The sequence below is a fragment of the Acromyrmex echinatior genome, chromosome 3, assembly GCF_024713525.1.
Source record: "Acromyrmex echinatior isolate Ae372 chromosome 3, ASM2471352v2, whole genome shotgun sequence".
Classification (NCBI taxonomy): Eukaryota; Metazoa; Arthropoda; class Insecta; order Hymenoptera; family Formicidae; genus Acromyrmex; species Acromyrmex echinatior.
The window spans coordinates 10919497-10939751 of NC_141854.1; the positions used below are offsets into that span (position 1 = coordinate 10919497).

At 31.6% G+C, this 20255-nt stretch overlaps 1 protein-coding gene across 25 annotated transcripts in view; it reads right to left on the bottom strand.

Moving 5' to 3' along the window:
* Positions 1 to 9: 9 nt before the first annotated feature.
* Positions 10 to 20255, bottom strand: part of mtd (TLD domain-containing protein mustard) — a 155456-nt gene continuing 135210 nt past the window's right edge. For 24 of the 25 annotated variants that reach the window (XM_087404488.1, XM_087404483.1, XM_087404481.1 and 21 more), the window contains 3 exons: positions 8362 to 8643; positions 7633 to 7802; positions 10 to 7553 (listed from right to left, as the gene is read on the bottom strand). In XM_087404488.1, coding sequence (XP_087260614.1) covers positions 7418 to 7553; positions 7633 to 7802; positions 8362 to 8643 — 588 coding nt within the window. In that variant the 3' untranslated portion in view covers positions 10 to 7417. Of the gene's footprint in view, positions 7554 to 7632; positions 7803 to 8361; positions 8644 to 15084; positions 15767 to 20255 lie in introns of those variants that run through there. The other variant, XM_087404494.1, reaches the window with a different exon arrangement.

A 20255-nucleotide genomic window follows, 5' to 3' on the forward strand; every position in this document is an offset into this window, starting at 1 on the left:
CTTGTTAAATATTTTTCATTTTTCTTTTTTTTTGTCTCTTTTTATATCATAAATATCTATCCTGAATCTGGTTCTATGCGAATTTTCTCGGCGCCATAGGGATACAAAGAAAAAGATCGCTATTGTTTCTGCGCTTAATTCATTTAAATAAAACATACCAAAAAAGTCTAGACTGCTTTTGCCAGATACATCCGCTTTCTTAGTTTCGCCAGCATTTGTAATGGACGTGAGTGTCTTGAACGTGTGTTGTTTGATACGTTCTGCTGGAACAATTGACTGATGAAAGGAATGCCTGGACTCTTTCTTTTTACAACTCGACGCAAATTATTTGGATTACTATTGTTGTCTGTAGGAGACATGCTATCAGATTGAAATACATATGTACAATTGGCGCAATAGTTTTCCAGCGGATATATCGCATAAATTTACAATATCGTCCGATTTCCTTTGTTTCGCAAACTGGATTTATTTTTAGTATAGCTGCTAATCGCCGAGAGCATGTCGCTCTTTCATAACATACAGTGAGATCTCATTACAACGCCCCGCGTCGAATCTCTGAGTTAATATTGTTGTACTGCAAATTTCCTTACATCGAAATGCTCGCATATTGGAACATCCAATTGCCATTGAGTTCAATAAAATCTCTGCTCTGCCTATATCTCTGGTTACAACAGAATTTCGTTGCGCTAGCTAGCTATTACTAGAATTGATTTTTTCTTCAACACAGAAATCGCTACAAACGTCACATCAATTATCCAGATTTTCGTACTGAACCAAATGACTTCTTGGTCATATAAGAACAGTTCTACGGATACCTGTCTACATTAACAGCCGATCAAACATTTATGCAACAGGGGATCATTTCCCTAAACATTAATCAAAGTTAATTGATATTCAAATCAATGCTCTGCCTCTTTCCGAAGACAGAGAAAAAGAGAAAAAGAGCGAAAGAGACAGTGGATCAATTAGATCTCAGTTAACTTTAATTAACTTTTGGCGATAGCTGCTTACACGACAGCGCAAAGCAAACACAATTAAAAATTTTTTTTCCCAAAAGCATCAGTCGAAAACATTCAGAATTTCACGGCGAGGAACACGGACATCTCTTCCGTTTACAGGTAGCTGCGTAAATGTAGAATAGATTGCACATCAATAACGTAGCATACACAGTGTTAATTGTGTGGTTCCGTAGCGAGACCAAAGTGGCTTGTGCGATGACTCCCTTAGTTAAGATCAACATCTCTTACCTCAAACGAACTCTGATATCCTACCCTCCCTCTCTCTCTCTTTCTGATAATATATATATCTGTATATATATTAGAATATTTTTTTTCATTATGTCAAATGGGTCCCGTTAGCCGCTAATCGCTTCACATTTATCGCCACTGGCCCGAGTTAAATGCGTCGATTCGTGTTCTCAATAACGTGCTCATTAACGAGGACGACGACGACGACGACGACAACTTTATCTAGCTAAACATTGAAGAACATCGAACTGTTTATGCGTGTTCAAATCCCTGCAGTCAGTCTGAATCTAATTGACAATTGTGTATACCAAAGGTATGTGTCTCCTTGTGCTGCTTGCTTGAGTTTTTGTCCCTCTTCTTCTCTTCGAATCTCTCTCTTTTTTTACATTCAGTTCGCTAACGATCGCTAATATCGACTACGTGTGTATGCGCAGGTACATTATATGGTACCGAGCGTACGATTTTTAGCGTGAACTTTCGCTACTCTCGTTTATGGATTTTTATATACACAGACTACATTATAGATACTCAATTATAGATTTAGAGCATAATTATATGTAGAGTGTTCCATCATTCTTGTAATTCCAACTTATTAATATTCACACAATTTTCCTTTGTCTTTTTTTAACTAACATCTATTTATGGAAATATTTCATTTTTTAAAAGAAAGTATAAGTATAAAAAAGATTCAATATTTTTATAATAAAATTATCATGAATTGGATTTATTGATTACTACATTTTTATGATATCAAGGCTGTATTTTGTTATTCACTGGAAGTACTGAAAATCTATAATACAATTACTATAGATTTTCAGTACTCGTAGTGAATAACAGAATGTATCCCAAATATCCAGGGCAGCATTATATAATTTTTCCCTTGGGATGAAAACGTGACAAATAAAAATTTTTACTTTTCACATTTCCGCCATAAGGAAAAATAATATGATTGATATCTTATAAATTTAAATATCCAGACTGAAAAATAAGATTTTTATCATCTGTTTGTACATCTCAGCAAACGAGAATGGATTAAAATGGATTGAAATTTTTTTCTATCCGAATGCGTATTTTAAATAGCGAATACTTTTTTTTAGATTTAATTGGATTTAATTGGATTCTAAATTCAATTGGATGCAGTTGAATTGGAAAACTGCATTCCCTATTCAAAATTTTGAATTGAACAGTATTCACAATGCACAGAAAAAGTTAATTATTTTTAGATTAAAAAGCATTTATTTTAATATTCGTGAATTAATATTTCTGAAAATCTGAATCCATTTCAATTAATTTCAATCCATTCTCGTTTGCTGGGATGTTACGCGATCCAAAGAATTTTTTAATGTATATTTTCATAATAAAATCATCCATTAATCATTTTCAAGAAAAAAAAATCGATTTTTCATTCATAAGAATTGATTGTTAAGAATTGACAGGAGTGAAATGGAACACTCTACATACATATCCTTGCATATCTTTAATTTTCAGATTAACACAACCGTTAACGTTCTGATTTGGACATAGAGAAGCACGAGTGTTCTGTATTAGAACACGTGTAATAATTTTTCATTTTACTTCCGCAATGAAACAACATTGGTTGTGTGTGTTCCAACTCCAAGATATTTATAACGCTCATTGTAAATAGTTCATTGTAAACACATCCGTAAACTGGATGTGTACAGTGGATGGTGGCATTTCTCTCAGGCTCTTAAGTTCGTCACGCTGTTAATGTAAGAGCTGTATCTTCTGTTATCGAAAAATACAATGTGCCGAAAATTGCATAATCATGATAATTAATTTAACGATTTCTTGAAATAGTTTCACAGGAAGTATCCTAAACGTGCGCAGGACGAAATGTCCATACATATATACAACAGGAAATCGTTCGTTACAGCAGGGATATTTTTTTTCTAGTCCCATTTCTTACGTTCAGTGGCGGATTGGAACATTTCGAGGCTCTCAAAACGTTGTTCTAAACAAATGAATTAAAAAATTATATTACATGTTATATGTATAAAATCAACGTATGTTATTTAAAAATGTATGTTATCTACTACAGGAACAATTTAAATATCTAATATTTAAATATATATTACGAATATTAGTCTATCAATTGTATAATTAATTTCAATTATTTATGTAAAACTGTGAAACATTTATTATGTCTAATGAGTAATCCGCCACTGGATACATTTTAGTTTACTTCTACAGAGGCAGTACCGCGTGTTTCTTTGAAATATTCTAGATAATCTGTATCTGCCGTGTACTCCTACATTCGATACAGAAGACGCTTTGTGGAAGAAGAAAAGCAAATCTCACTCAAATGATAGCGAGAAGCGCCATTCGCATTAACATACGGCGATGTTTGATACTGATGTGTGTGTGTGTGTGTGTGTGTGTGTGTGTGTGTGTGTGTGTGTGTGTGTGTGTGGTGTGTGCAAGAAGACTGGCATACTATCACGCATAGAGATGTAACTATTAATTAGCAAACATTATCCGTAATGCCTCCCTAGGCGTGTAAACTAATAATCTTATAGATATCTTTATCACCTCAGGTTTGCAAAGTTCACGATACGGTATTAAAACATAATATAAATTTATCGAACTCATCTTCGAGGTGTTGACTAACCGGAAGATCGCACATACATTGTTATAATGAATAGTAAATGAAAATTGACTGAGAAATGCAATTAAGCAAAGACTATATTCGGTCAAGGCAGATCTTAGTGCCTATGATATTTTTGTGTAAATTTTACCATTTTTAGTTCAATTTGCTTAATCATTAGGCGCCTAGATCTGCCTTGACCGAATATGATCTTCTTCGTTTAATTGTATTGTTATAATGTTCTTATATAACAAATGTGAATAACAATTAAACAACAAAAGACACACAAAAAGTGCAAACGACGAAACGAAGAAAAATAAAGAACCAACAAAAAGCTCGTTTCCCAGACATACTTAAGTGTTTTATTTTCGTTACAGTGCACATTGACATCTTGATTTTTTTTCACATTAAGGCGAGGGTCATGAGTACTTCTTTTCTCTTCATTTGACTTATCATTATCGTCACCTGTCGGATGCACGTACTTCGCTCTTTCTCGTACATGATGCTATTATTTCTGACCGTGGATTTCGAATCCATTTGTTCCTCGAACAATGTTCCTGCTATCGCACGCACGCTTCGCGGATCAAGAAAGCGGAAAGACCCCTATCTCGAAATGTGGTTTGTGTGTATGTGTATGTAGTGTACATGACGACGTCGCATGTGTAATCATGTGGTACTGTTGAAGCGATTCGATAAATCATCTAGAAACGCATTCTTTTTTTTTCTTTTTTTTTTTTACTTAATATCACATGATTACGCCTAATCTAATTTACGCCCTAAGCAACGCTAATCGTACGCAACATGTTACTATATGTCGCATTGAATGTACAAATTCGAGACTATTATTCTAATAAAGCCGGTAGTGCTGCATGTTGACTTGATACTTTGTTTGTGCTTCGTCGACATCGTGGGATCGAGAAACAATCCCGACAAACTAAGATCTTGCTAAGATTTCATACTACATGCATCCGAAAACGGACTCTATGTTCACTCGTGATAAGTTTATGAGGTTTAGTAAAGTCTATCTTGCAACGTCTACATCACGTCCGTTTCGCATCACGTGGAAAATTAAACTCATTGAAACTGTGTCAGTTTCAAATTCTCATTAAGTGTCACACTATACTCTGCCTAGTCGACAGTTTTGATCACGCGCTTCTTACTTCTTTTCTTTCCTTTTTTTAGTGCATCTTGTAACCAGTGCGCGAACACTTGAGTCTCATTTTTCCAGGATATCTTGGATCGACTGTTCAGTCTTTCGAACGTTCAGTCGTTCTCCGATGATGTTACATCGGCAGAGAAGGATCGTGTGTCACGTGTGAGAAAGAGGTAAATAGGTAAAGGTAGATCAAAAGTTTTCTGCGTGTGTTTTATTGTGCTCGCGTGTGTTATGTTGTCGTTAGTATAATATGCACTCTTGGTCATCATATGCGGCCCTGCTGATCAGTAATCAACTGGCAGAGGAACGCCTTTATTAAGATTACGAGGATCTGTAATCATATATAGAAACAATACAACGCGTGGTCGTGGAGTAGAAATTGTGTCTAGAGTAATTACGAGGAAAAGGAGAGAAATATATGGCGGTGTCGTCATTAGGTCTATGTGGTATAAAATATGTGATTCGTTCAAAGTTGTTACGTTCGTGGGTCACTGGCATGCGCCGAAGTGGGCCTTCTCAAATGGTTGCAACTCAGCACGATGTTTGTAACTTAATATATTAGAAAAATTCCATTCGATCTCGCACAATATCGAAACTGATAAAACATTTTTGCGCATTTTCTCTTTTCTTTTTTCACGCTTGAGAATCACTCACTTTGCGCATGTACAAGATTTTATTCTCACTTTCTCTTTGCAAATCGACGAAGCGCACTGGATAGAAATGGGCGATGCACACATTTGTTTTCAATCCGGCGACGCTCGTGTAATAGAGATTATAAGCTCGGACAATATGTGATTGTGTGTATACAGTCGTACAAAGTTGGACTAGGTCTAAAAGAGCATCGTAACGCGAGTAGAACGCGATAATTCTTCATCTGATGTGTTATCTAGAATGATTGATCGTTTGCATCAGGGAATTCGTACGCTGGTAGTAAGATGAATTTTCACGCTTGAGATACTTGCTTCAGATCGCGAGTACACTTGGCGGAAGGAGACAAAGAGAGCGAAGCAGGCACAGGCATGTGTGTTCGTTGTGGTCACTCGTGACTCGAAAGCACATTTACTAATTTACTGACGATAAGATCGCGAATACGCTTGACTTAAGTCAATCCGCACATCATTGACTTCTCGTTCGACTTCTCATTCCTCTCTTAATCATAAGATCAGTTCGAGGTATCTCTTTCTCTAAAACTACATGTTTTTCTCAGATCATGGATCATCATTTATATTCGGTTGAGCGAGAGCACACTTCCCGTAATCTGTGTATTAATCCTCATGTGTATTCATGTATATGCATGTGTAACATGTCGTGTTTCTTGGTTCAATAAACGTCTGCATTATGCACATGATGAACTACACAGCATTCCGTAAAGAGCTCTCTCTACCTATACCGTCAAAATCAATCATTGCAACACGATCATAGTATATATATATAATATGTATGTGTATATATATATATATTGTGTATATATATATATATATTTACATTTACTATCTACATTATCTACACATCAACAAACTGTTAGATTTAGCATCTTCATCATAGTGAATTTGTAAATTGTATTTTCTTTCAAACGTAATATATTTCGCCTCGCATTTACCATCCATATCGTTTCCAATCATTCACACTTTCATTCTTTTATCACCATCATCATTATACATCTGCATTTACATTATCATCATCGTTATCATCATCATCATCATCATCATCATCATCATCATCATCATCATCATCATCATCATCATCATCATCATCATCATCATTATCATCATTATCATCATCTCATAATCATCATCATCATCATCATCATAATTATCTTTATATCGGTTAAATATGTAAACTCACGACTAGTTCGAAGTAACGATTATTATACAAAGTAATCATAATTCTTCGATTCTCTCTCGGTCAACTTACAATAACCACAAATCAAATTGACGAGTGACAATCTCATTCAAAAATATAAAAAAATAAAATAAATACCAACTTAAAAAAGACAGGGGAGTCAGGGGTTACGCGATATGCAAAAATAGACACACGCTATGATCGCATAACTTCGGGCCATGACAGTCTCTTTTTACCGTCCGCATCCCTTTCAAGGTTGCTTCTCGCCGATTTCACCATCTTCAGGCAATGCTATCGTTGTCTCTTCGTGCGGACATTGACGATTCATTTCTCTCCTCGGAGAATCATCATGTCTATCACTGGGCGAGATTTTCCCAAATGGTGATAGAGTTAATTGGTGTCGTGACAATATTGATCCGACTCAACTCTTCCGACAATGTCCTTAGAATAGTTAGTTTTCCTTTAATCTCTCTTGGAGACGAAATTTTCGTAAGGTTCACAAGTTCAGGTTAAATTAGGCTGTGGTGATGGCGAAGGAGTGACAGGCTGGGAATATGAGGCCGTGTCCTATATGAACGCCCAACATTCCAGTGTTTTAACGACGAAATCTTCGCGTGGCGCCAACGACTCGTTGCCGTATGTACTGCAAGATTGTGTCCTACCCTGATATAGATCACCATCTAGCCAGAGCCCAAACTTGCCACTGAAAACAAGATCAATTCCGTAAAGCTCTCTTCAACAAAGGAATAGTGGTGCTTTTGAGAAAAAATGAGATAACTTACTCTCCAGCACCGATTGCTAAGCTCTCGTTATTGCCCTTGATGAAATACAGATTGTCCCCGGTCCAGTTGAAACACTGGAACCTCGGCGTAAACCTGAAGAGCAGAGATTCGCCGGTACCGTAAAAGTGATCGCTCACGTGTAACGAGCATGAGGTCAATGCACCAAATACCTGTGACAGAAAGAAGTGATTCATGAAGGCTGCGATATGTACACAGTAAAACCGAGAAAAAGATTATTTTACGTTTATATTTCGTTTTTTATTTTGCGCTTCGAATAAACAATCTAAATGGAAGAGAGCAATAAGCCAATTTAAACGGCTATAGGGCATTCGAAGTAAGCCAACACGAATATAACTTTGTGAAAATCCATATAATCTTTCATTCAGACTAATTATGATAATCACAGAACTTTCTACTTCAAATTAATAGGTCAATTGACCTCGACATTTTACTAGATTGAATTGTTTTCCACTTATAATTAGTTTATCTTTCTGATAATATATACATTCAACAAGAAATCAGTTCAACAACGCACTTTTTTTTCTAATAAATAAATATATTATATTTTTAATACTTGTATATTTATTTAAAAAGCTGCTTTATAAAAGCTGATATATGTCACGTGCTAGATATGTGCTTAGATTTATTATTTGTGTACAATCTGATATATAATACAATATCAAGAAATATGTTTAAACATTAAAATTAAGGATTTAAAACAGAACTTACGTTTCCCTCTGTGTCTTCAATGACTAACAGGATCGGACTCTCGACCTTAGCCATTTTTCGATACATGCTATTGAGGCTGAAGCCATGCTGGCTAGTGCTGAAGACGAGAGTCCATTGGTAGCCCTCCGCTCTCGCGGGCAGATGACGACAGAGCTGTTCCCTGTGTTCATCGCTGAGTATTTCCGTCGTGCCGATGAGATCGGGCATGATAACGTCGTTGTCCAGAGAAATGGCACTGTTTGCGTAAAGAGCTCGCCTAAACTCCTCGCTCATAGACAGTACCTGTAAACAATGCATCATTTAACGTATTTTTCGAGATCATTTAACATATAGTTTGACATTGATACGTATATCGTGAATTCTAATCGAGGAGGTAAGAAGTAAAGTCGTCTCTACCAATGACAATTCCATGAAAAGATAACTGTGACACAGATGGATGTGAATGTTCTAAATGATGCTCTATTAGTACATATGGACGGCACGCTCATCAGTGTTTAATATATGTGGAATGAAATATTCTCCTAATGCCTATTAAACATAAAAACTATCTTGCAACATGCATATGATGTCTACTCTGAATATATGTTGAATAAAAAATTTTAGAGTATCGTAGAAGTCAAACAGATATTGGATCAGAGTCAGACAAGATATTGAAGTAATGATGATAATTATGAAACAATAATATTGAAACAAACGTAACATGCTTTTTTAGTAAATATAATTGACAATTATTATATTTTATTATATGGATAACTAATTATATGGACAATTATTATATTATATTTTATGTATAGATACATAAAATTAATATATGTATTATAATAAATTAAAAATAAGATCGCTAAATGAAAAAATCAAGTAAGAAGAAACAACTATAACAATCAAAGTTAGATGATTTTGAAATAATAATTTTATATGATTTATTTTAAATACGTATATTTATTTCAGATATGTATAACTCCGCGCTGATTCTTTCGGGAATACAACTGAATTACAATACAATTAAACTGAAGTAATAATCTTACAAATTAAACTTAATCATAAATTTGAAGAACTATTGTAGCGAAAAATATTAATCCAACATCTAACTTTGACCGTAGTTCTTCTTAATTTATATATATAATTTCATGTGAATAATTAACGTATACAATTTTATTAGATATTCTATGAATAATAAGTTATGCTAATAAATTTATTATTCTAATAAATCTAGAATTATCTTTAACAAATATTTTAGTTTTATACCGCCTGACTCAAAATCCTAAATAGCTTTGAAGTACGCGGAATTTTCTGTTTTTCTCACAAAATTCGAATATAAAAATGTGATAAGAAGTTGATAAAGAAGTTTTAACGTCCTTTTAACTTCTGACCTCCTCGGATTAACTAAATCTAAGCACATTTATAGGGCACTACCACATCCAAGTGTCGTGTTGTACTCTGTTGGTACGATCTCACAATCGCAGTGGGTGTTGCGTTTATTCAAGTCAATTGTGGATAATTATTAACGTGGGAGGCCACCGTGAAATGTGTGCCGATATTAAATTACTTTTGTTCGTCGCCCGTAATCACAGGAGTCGCTTAGCTTCGCCACGCATGATAATGCAATACGTGCGCGAGAGAATGCAAATGCCACGCGGTGCATATCCATACAGAGAACCCTCGATGATAGAACTCGAACTGTAGAAGCTACTATAAATGAATGGCCTTGGAATAAAATCGTATCGGAGCGATTGGGTGCCGCATCGGCTGTATCGCGATGAACCCGAAAGTCGGTGCATAAATGATGAGCAGAATACTGATGTCAAGTAGACGGAAATTATAATAGATTTAAGTAGAATAATTGATGCTTGAAACAAACGAGACAGTTCAATGAATTAATAAGATTAAAAATTAAAAAAAATCGAAATAGTCATCATGGAATTATATAAAATAATGAATATTTGTTTGATAAAAAATACTAAAATTAAATATAAAAATAAAGATTATTTAAGAGTAAAACAAATATTAATGCTTTCATGATGAATTTAATTATTTTTCCATTTTATTGCCTCATCTAGATAAAACATTTTTTTAATTATATAAAAAAATGTAATTACATTTATATAATATAATTACAATAATTACTATAACGATCTTTTCGCTAATTTTTATTAATAGAGAAAAATTAAGGATAATATGATATAACAAAACAATTAATCGAGTAAAAAATCTTCAAGAATGCAATAAAAATTATGATATACTGAATGAATACTGTTACTCATCAAAATCGTGAGAAATATTACGTCTCGTAGAGTAGAAATTCAGATTGCTAGATTGAGGGTAACGCTACGCATCGTTAAATGTCATGTACAACACGATGTGTTATCGTGTGTTAAATTATTGGAAAGATCTATCGATTGATTCAAATAATGAAACGATTGACAGCGTGGCATAATGTCTACACCTGGAAGCGATAATAATTCACACACGCCTGAAAACGAAATGTGTCGTTACAACTTTATGTACAATTCTTACGAAATTGATAATTTTTAGTACTGATTGTAAGTCGCTATACGTGACAACAAAATGTGCTTCTGACAACTGTTTTGTATATATATACATATATATATATATATATATATATACATATATATATATTGCATAATATAGATTGGAGACACGAGCGAGAGAAATAAAACATTAATGATTATATCATGTTTACAGTGCAAATTACACACAAAGCATAGTGGGAGAGATTTGGATGTATTATATATGTTCTTGTATTCTTTTATATTTGAAAAATCTGTTACACACACACATGCTGTGTAAAGATGTACGTCATTTATTAAAAAAATTCTAAAATTAATTTCTTTCTTGCTGAAATGAAGTTTGAACTTCATTCATTTTGTAGTAGACTTCAAGATAAATTGCGGGAAAGATACTATGTTACATATTTTAACTGAGTATTGAATGTTTGAAGAATATCCGAATGACGTCAAAAGAACGGCGCAGGTTATCGCAAATATATAAATATAGTCGCCATTTGTTCATTTTTCTGATACAAGAATAATAAATCATTAAATTAGTACAATGAATTTTATGTTACAAACGTAATAAAAATAATACGACATTTCTCAAATGGTATTATTACACATCAATTATCACTCAACATACATGTGTATTTTCATTATTTATGAATTCACAAAGGAAAAAATTATATTACAAAAAGACTGGCTGTTATGTTTTCAACATTATCAGTCATTATTAAATAAATCTGTCTTTGTATAAAAAAAAATACAAAAAATTTCGATAACCTTTGATCTCGCGATTGGAAGAATTTTAGTTTTCATACGAATGTTTATTATGGATGACAGCTGCCCTGTGACTTCGTCAGATAATGTTATTCTAGCATGTAAAATGTCTGATGAGAAGAAAGATCAACAAGTATTACAAACTCAGAAAAGTTGAGTAAAACTAAATTTATATCTTTTTCTTAAATTTAAATTGTTTTTAACTCATTAAAGTTTTATAATATATTAATATAAAAATAGGATATGTTATAGATATATGATATAATAATATATTAACATATTATAATTAATATTAATGTAATCGATGTTAATAAATTAAAATTAATGAGGATTCCCAAAAGCAAATTAATTCTTACACTTTTTTTATCTACTCAGGATTATTACAATTCTCGTTAAAATTTTTGGACGATAATAAATTTCTTTAATAATTAATAAAATATGCAAATAGATACACATAAGTTAATGACTATATAATTCAGATTCTCCTCAATTTATGGAAGAAAAAAAGATCCAGAAATTGATATCTTGATTAGAATAATATTTCTCCTACGGGAATAGAAGCAAAACGTTTGTTCATATATATAGATTGTATTATCGCGGCATGTGGGACTGCAAGCCTATCGTACTTTTGACATTCGTCGTCTCTCACACGGACGGATATAAAAATATCATCACTGCCGGTCCATCAGTTCTTCATTGCGAGGTTTTTCAAAGCTTATTATCATTATCGACCACTTCACTGGGCATCGTGTTAATTTCGATTTGATAATGACACGCTTCCAGATGTTTCGCGCAAACAGCTCGTTAGCCAATGCAATTATATCAGTTTTTTAATTATCCGGGAGAATAATAGTGAGTCGTTATAAACAATTTCCTATCATTTATGGACATAAAAAGATCCACGCGAATATCTGTCGTCTATTTTGTGAAGATTAATTAACCTTCATATTTAGATATGTATATTAATTTCTTTAATTCAGATATTATATTCTAATAAAATCAACATCAATAATAATTATTTTATATTAATAATTTAAAACAAATATTTTAACAAAATATTTGAAGAATAGATATTTAACATAAAAAATAATTAAATCAATAAGCGAAATAAAATTTGCAGAATTAATTTAGAGAGAGGATTACATTAAAATCTCCTATAAAAAATTCTCTCTCTACCAAAGTTTTTATTAATACTGTTTAATTGATATCAAATTAAATCAATAATATATTTAATATGAATATTTAATATGTATTAATTTACTGATTTTTATATTATTAAAAATTTTTGGTTTGTTATTTGAAGTCGATTCTGTTAAATAGATAGATTCCCACACATGCATTGAAGATAATGAATCTACATATATCTGATCAAATACACATATCAAAGATATAATTAATACAAATTAAATACCAAACGAATTACAATATTTAATTAATCGTAATATACAAGAAAACCGGTAAAGATCAGTAAAATTGTAGTTTTCAATTTATAAAATACCTTTATAAATTGTTTTATGTCAGATTTAGATTTTAACTTGGATTATATGACGTATATAATATATTAACTTCAAGTTCGCTTCAATCGCTGATTTTGTTGCGTAAATTTCTTCAAGTGTTTAGTAACATAAAAACTAATATGATTGTTTTGTTATTTAATATATGTATATATGCACACATATAATGATATGGACTATGCCAGTCGCGAACCTGATATTAATTAAACTCAATGTTAGCAAAAAGATGGTAATAAAATCTCTTTTTATTGATTTCATTCAATGCAATTCCATTAAGAAAATAACTTTTTATATTTTGTATATAAAAAAATCAAAGCGATCATTTAAATAAGAAAATAATCTATTTCTTTTCGTACTTTATGCTGTTATTGTACTGTTCAAGATCATTCTTTTACAAGAAGTTTTTATAAGAGCACAGAAACGAAAAGAATGAAACGTCGCGCGTCCTTGTCACAGTTCGCGCAGTTTATAATGTTAAACTCGCTTGCAATTATTACGTTGAGCGATGTAATGGCAACAACTTGAGATGGTAGCCACGTGCGCGATCTGAAATCCGAGAAATGTAGAATTGATCCATCTCCTCGCGGAGGTCATCGCAAGATAACAAGAAACAGATTAAAAGAATTTTGTGAAAAACATATACAAGAACGCTTCAAAGTTATAATACGTTAGTCGTAAATAAATTTTAAAATAAATCATGAGTCAAATATTTTTATTGCGAAAATTATATACAGTACATAATAAAGACAAATCTAATACGACAGGTTAATAAAATCCTATCAAATGTTTGTTATAAAGATATTTTATATTTGAGATAATAATAGCTGTTATATTAATAAAAAATCCAATAAAGAATCTTTTTATTTTCACTTCATGTTTTTCCAATAACGACGATAGAGCGACAAAAATAATCTCCTAATGAAAGAGAGAGAGGGAGAGAAGGCACTCCACGTCATAAAAGAGACTTTCATGTGCTTGTATAGAAAAATAAGTTACAAAAGTCCTTAACGCCTCTTTTCAAGCAGTACGTGCAAACCAGGTATCAAAATAGAACACGGAAGAACACGTTCCAGTCCTCTGACAGGTTAATGACCGTGAAAAGCCTATTAGTCAGGCATTAGTCAATCTCACGATTGAATTGATAATTGTAGAAAAAACATAAATTAACCGATTTACAAACGGCTCAAAGGAATTAACTAATCTTCTTTGTGAAAATAACATAGCGAATTTACCGTACTGCGGCAGATTTATATCTCGCTTCTAATTTATTATCGTATTTGTAAAACAAAAATCGGATAACAGTCGTAAAAAAATTTTTGTCACTCTTGAAATGTCTTATTTTTTAAGACATACACTTTTTACAATAACAAGCTGTGTTGCAATTTACTCGTTAAGGAAACGCGAAGAATGACATCTAACTAAATTTGCAGACTTATGAGAATAATTACACGTTCACAGTTACCGCTTTTAACTCAAAAGAAGTACCTAACATGCGCGAAACATTTTTTAAAGGCCACACAATCTACATAAATCTCTTTAAAATCAACTAAACTGATTTTAGATATTAATTTGATTAAGTTCATTAATTAAAAGAACACTGTTATGTACTAATCACAGAAACAAGAAATAATAATATAATTATTTTTATCATATCAATTATCTGATCGTACTTTAATGGAACAATTTATTATTATTATTATTTGTGTAAATTACAGATTGTGAAAATATGAAAACTTTCGATAATTAACAATTACGACAATTTTACAAATGTCAAATAATTTAAGCTCCATAATATAAATAAATAATCTATAATATTTACTAATATTTTTTAAATATTACATAAAGTATATTGAAAGTATCTTTTATGTCGTCATATAAATTATTACTGTAAATAGGAATTATGTGTAAATAAAACTCACCGTAAGCATTCTCGACGAATGCTGAAAGACATAATTCAGAATGGGGTACGGATCGACGGTCATATCGATGTAAACAAAATTTAGATGTAATTTTCCGCTAATCTTGAACTTTTAGATATCGTTGATTACTTATAACAAGTTTTTAAATATCGATGTTTGTTAACAGCTTGAAATTGCGACTTTACAAATCGAGCTCCTGTTTTCAGCTGTATCGACAACTACAATTATAGTACCGATTGAGAGAATTTCGTCTTCACGATGCAAAATTCACGATTCAGTTGGACCGAGGAACAGAACTTTTTACGCGAATTTCTCTTTTGAGAATCATGCGGCAGTTGTGAGGTTCGTGCAATCGGCAGGACGAATCGATCGAGACTGAATGATGTTGGAGGCACACGATCCGATTTCTTTCAGTGATCACGCGAGAAACTTTGTAAAAAAAACCTTTCATTGGGATTCGTCTCCGGTCTCCCTTCTTCCTGTTTAATGCCAAGCACACATAAATTTCCGCCGAATGCTCACGTTGGCCTTGAGTGTATTATTCGTATGGAATCGTCCTTCGATCTCCTAGCTGTCCTGATGCAACTCTGATAGCGACAAGCTACGTTAACGAACCACGCCGAGGAAGAGATACGGCACTGGTGTTATTTGATTTGCCAAAATTGTCCTTAATGACACCGGCGTTAATGACGCTCATAATCAAGAACTTCCGTGTGCCATTATGAGATTTCGGATGGATTTCCGTATACTTATCCCACGATTTAAGCGCTCTTTTTATATGCAAGGACAGAATAACTTAGGAAGGTTTAAGTAAATATATATGACATAAAATTTTTAATAATAATATGCCAAAGTTGCATTTTATTAAAAAAAATTTGAATTATTGTTTAATAATCTAATATTTTTGGAAAAAATAAACTCGATAAATATATAAATAAATATAAATAAAAAAATAATATATATATATATATATCTTGTTTTGATTAAGTTAATTTTATTCTTAAATGTTAATTTCATGATATAAGATATATAATAAGAGACTGTCTAATTAATTATTGATAATATTAAATTAAAAAAATGTTTGTCATAAAAATAGCAAGAATCACTTTTTTTAAATTAAACGAAACGGATAAAAAAATTTCAATAGGTTCGAGCAAGTGCTTTATCATTTCTGAGACATCGTTAATCTTGAATTAGTAATTCGGGAAAAAATTATATTACTTTAACAGATTGCTATGAATATATATATAGTGCAATCGCTTATCTTTTACGTTGTTTTTATTTTGCAAAAATTTTTCCATTATTAAAATATGTGTTGCTAAAATTGAAAATAAATTATCTTTAGATTAAAATAACGACAGAAACGCGGCAGCTATGTATTCATTTCGATTACTCTGATACAAGCATGATCGTGTCCGTTTACATATGCTAATCTTATGAATAAATTGTCTTGTACCAGGCAAGACAAGTCATCATTAATCAAAGATGGGAAAAACATTAAATGCCACTAATTCACGCAAGCTGATGAAGCTTTATTCAGGAATTTATACTCTGGGTGTTCAGATACGTATAGTCAATGCGTATAAATCTATTTCGTAAATAAAACAATATTCTCCGTAAAACACTAAAATTGCAATAAAACTGCGAAAATTGTTCATAAAACGAGTGAGACATTGCTCATCGCACAGATATATTAAGTAATCTCTATTCAGAGATTGCAAGCGAAAAGACTTAATCGAATCATATGTATCTGTTTTTAATGGAATTTTAATTAAGATCGAAGTAAGACGGAAGCGACTGAACCATCGGAAAATATATAGATCACCCGTTACGGAGGATAATAAGGCTCGCGAAGCTAGCTATAAATTGTCTTCAATTGCGAACTGACTACGTGATCCGCTAATCGAAATTTCCTGGCAGTTTGCTACGCGAGGAGTGTTATTGTGCGACATAATGCGTGAGTACAGAGGACATTTATGTCGTAAGTAACTAAGCAAAATTATATAATTTCGCAAAAAGCGACGACGTAGCTTTTATAATTTTGACTGCGAGATATTACGTAAGTCACGTATTACGTCAGTCTACAGGAAAAATATGTCAAAATACTTAGACATATATTTAGGTGCGAGTATATCATTACTATTATTTTTACCTATCTGTTAAATTGTCCGATTATGCAGAGTATAACAATTGCGTCTAACAATTAGACCGATTAGATCTAACATTTAGACCAGTGAGAATAAACCTAATTAAATAAGAGAAATTCCTATATTCAGTTAAAACGGATCTTAATGCTTAAATTGCATCTCTTGCTTGTCAATTCATTTAAACTAAATTCGTGTCTTTTATACAAGTAAAAAAAGAAAGAAATATTCTATTATATAAATTATTTCAGTTCCGAAGTAATAAGTAAATATTTCATTTACACACACACACACACTTCTTGAAATAATTAAAGATACATGATACATACTCTGAAATAATCTATAGAAACTATCATCCCACACACGGAAAGTTCATAAAAGGCATTAAAAGCCAGTCGCAAATGTTAACATTCAAGGAGATCGGGAAACGGTTACCAAAAGATTACTAAGGGTCACTGCGATCGTTATTGACAATTGGCGCGGCGCGAAAATATTCACTGATTTCCTTTACAATTCCAAGATAACCTCAGAGAAATAAATACGAAAGTTAATGAGTCTGCGCGTTAGCATATGCGAATACCACTTCATATTAAACATGCTATTTTTATATGCAACATTCCTAAACAGAACACGGCGTAGCTATTATGAGACTAATTATACAGGTTACATCATTTTATTTCTCTAAATGAAATGCATGATTACATCAGAATCCTAAAATCTTCTTGCAAGTTTATATCTGTCAAATTAAACGTTATATTATTTTTTCTTTACAATAAAAAATAATTTTACAAAAAGATAAACAATTTATATTTTCTTAAAAATATGTTTAACTATAAAATATAAAACATTTAAGTTACAAGTTATCTTTGATATAATTTGATGTGTTAATAATGTTGATCATTTGAAAAAAAAATGATGACTTGTTATCATACGAAATTAAAATAAGTAGAAGTTAATAAAGTACTTCATTTGTTGATATTCTATGAACAAGGTATAAAATATATACTCTTTTATTCTTTATATAACATATAAAATATGTAAAACATTTCATATAAAAAGAAAATATAAAAGATATGCAGTTCTTAAAAATTCAATCAAAAAATAAGTCAGACAATAAGCCCACGCTAAAAACGCATATAATTAACATAAAAAGGAGAAAGGAGAAATATGTTGTAACATGACAAGATTTATTTATGCAGATAACACCGGTCATGAATCATCAGTTCCAAATAAATAGATAAAAATGTGATGACAATAATTTTCAGTTTACAACGATTATTTTTGTAACGATAATTAAAAGAAGTATAAGACATTAACGTAATCACGATGGCCTCGAATAAAAATCGCATTGTATTTATTATATGAATACATTACAATATATGAATACATTACATACGAATTCAGAAATATGCATTCGTTTTAATTCTTAAATTTATTTTTATAAATCTTAAGAGCACATTTTATCTAATTTTACCTAATCAGTACTAACCTATTTAATTATCGTTTTGTTTAAAATTCTAAAAAACAAAGTCTAAAAAACAAGTTGAACACTAATCCACAATTAAAGACACTTTTTCTTCGTTGATATTATCAAAACTTAGAAAAAGAAACGAATATTTATTTATCTATTTAGTATTTAGTTAATTTAAATTACCAACAACTTGATTAAAATAACTGGTCTGTAAAGTTCATACTACTTTAATATCGATAATAATAATAATAACAAAATACAAGAGAGATACTGCAATATTCGAATTTCATAACGATTATAACTGACGTATTTCGGCGTTTTCGTTAAAATAAATAAAAAGAGTCAAAGAAAAATTGATTCTTATAAATACTACAAAATATTCAGTTCTTATTATTATTCTATTAATCATTGCAACAAAATTAATGTTTCGGAATAAGTTTTTTCCAGAGACTCATTTGTCTTTCATAGCATAAGCACGATGTCATTTGCGATTATATGAAGTGGATGGAAAATTTTGATAAAAATAAAATTATCACACATAAATCAGGAAAACCTGATCAATTTTATTTCCGAGGGAATAAAATAAATTTACTTCCATAAGTAAGCTTCTATTTCTTATATCTTATAACAAAAGATTACGATGAAAAGAATGCAATCTGCAGAGATCGTTAAAAAGCCACTTATTTTATTTATCACAAAATTTCTTTTCTTTTAAAATAATCCTAATTATTTATTACATATTTGACGATATTTGACGGCATTATTTTCTACGTCCAATTATGATATCGCTGTATATCCACCAATTGAAATTCGTTTACTACAAATTCGTTTTCATCATAAAATTCCAAATATTCCCAAAGCTTTTCGAGTTACTCGAACAAACTACTATTTGAATGAGTCTCAAGAGGAAAAAGATATAACATCTTTTTTCCTTTCCCGAGAAAGCGATGACTCTCAATTGCCCTTCGAAAAGTTTTCATCTTTTTCAACCGTAAACTTTATTATTGTTTCAAATGCAAGTTGCTATGCAGGTGATAACCGACAATGCGCATTATTAATCAATTGATATTATCACAATTCAAAGCCGACCAGTTCTAAATGGCACATTTTGCAGTAACGGTTCGGTGAAAGGTGAACTTAGGCTCGATCTGAAAGACTGGTTGTTAAATATGCATCCTGCAAAGCGCCGCTCTTCTCGAGTCATTAACGTGTAAATTATGCGAAATAGATTGCAAGCAAATGCATGACTTTTGTGTATATGCGCGAATTGTTAAAGTCGTTTCTGTTGTAAACATTACGTCGAACAGTGCCGTACGCAAATAATTGTTCATCTTGACAGACTTTAAGTGGACCATTTAAAGATGAATAAATTAACATGTTGAGTCAGTAAGTGTATCCGCTATGTAGTAAACAAAAGCAACATAAGCAGTGACCAGGAATAAGATGATAATTGTAAGATATACTATAAGTTAAACTGTATCAAAACTATACTATAAATATAATTATATATAGTCATTGAAAAAAATTTCTGGTTAAAAATAAACGAAGTAGAAGAT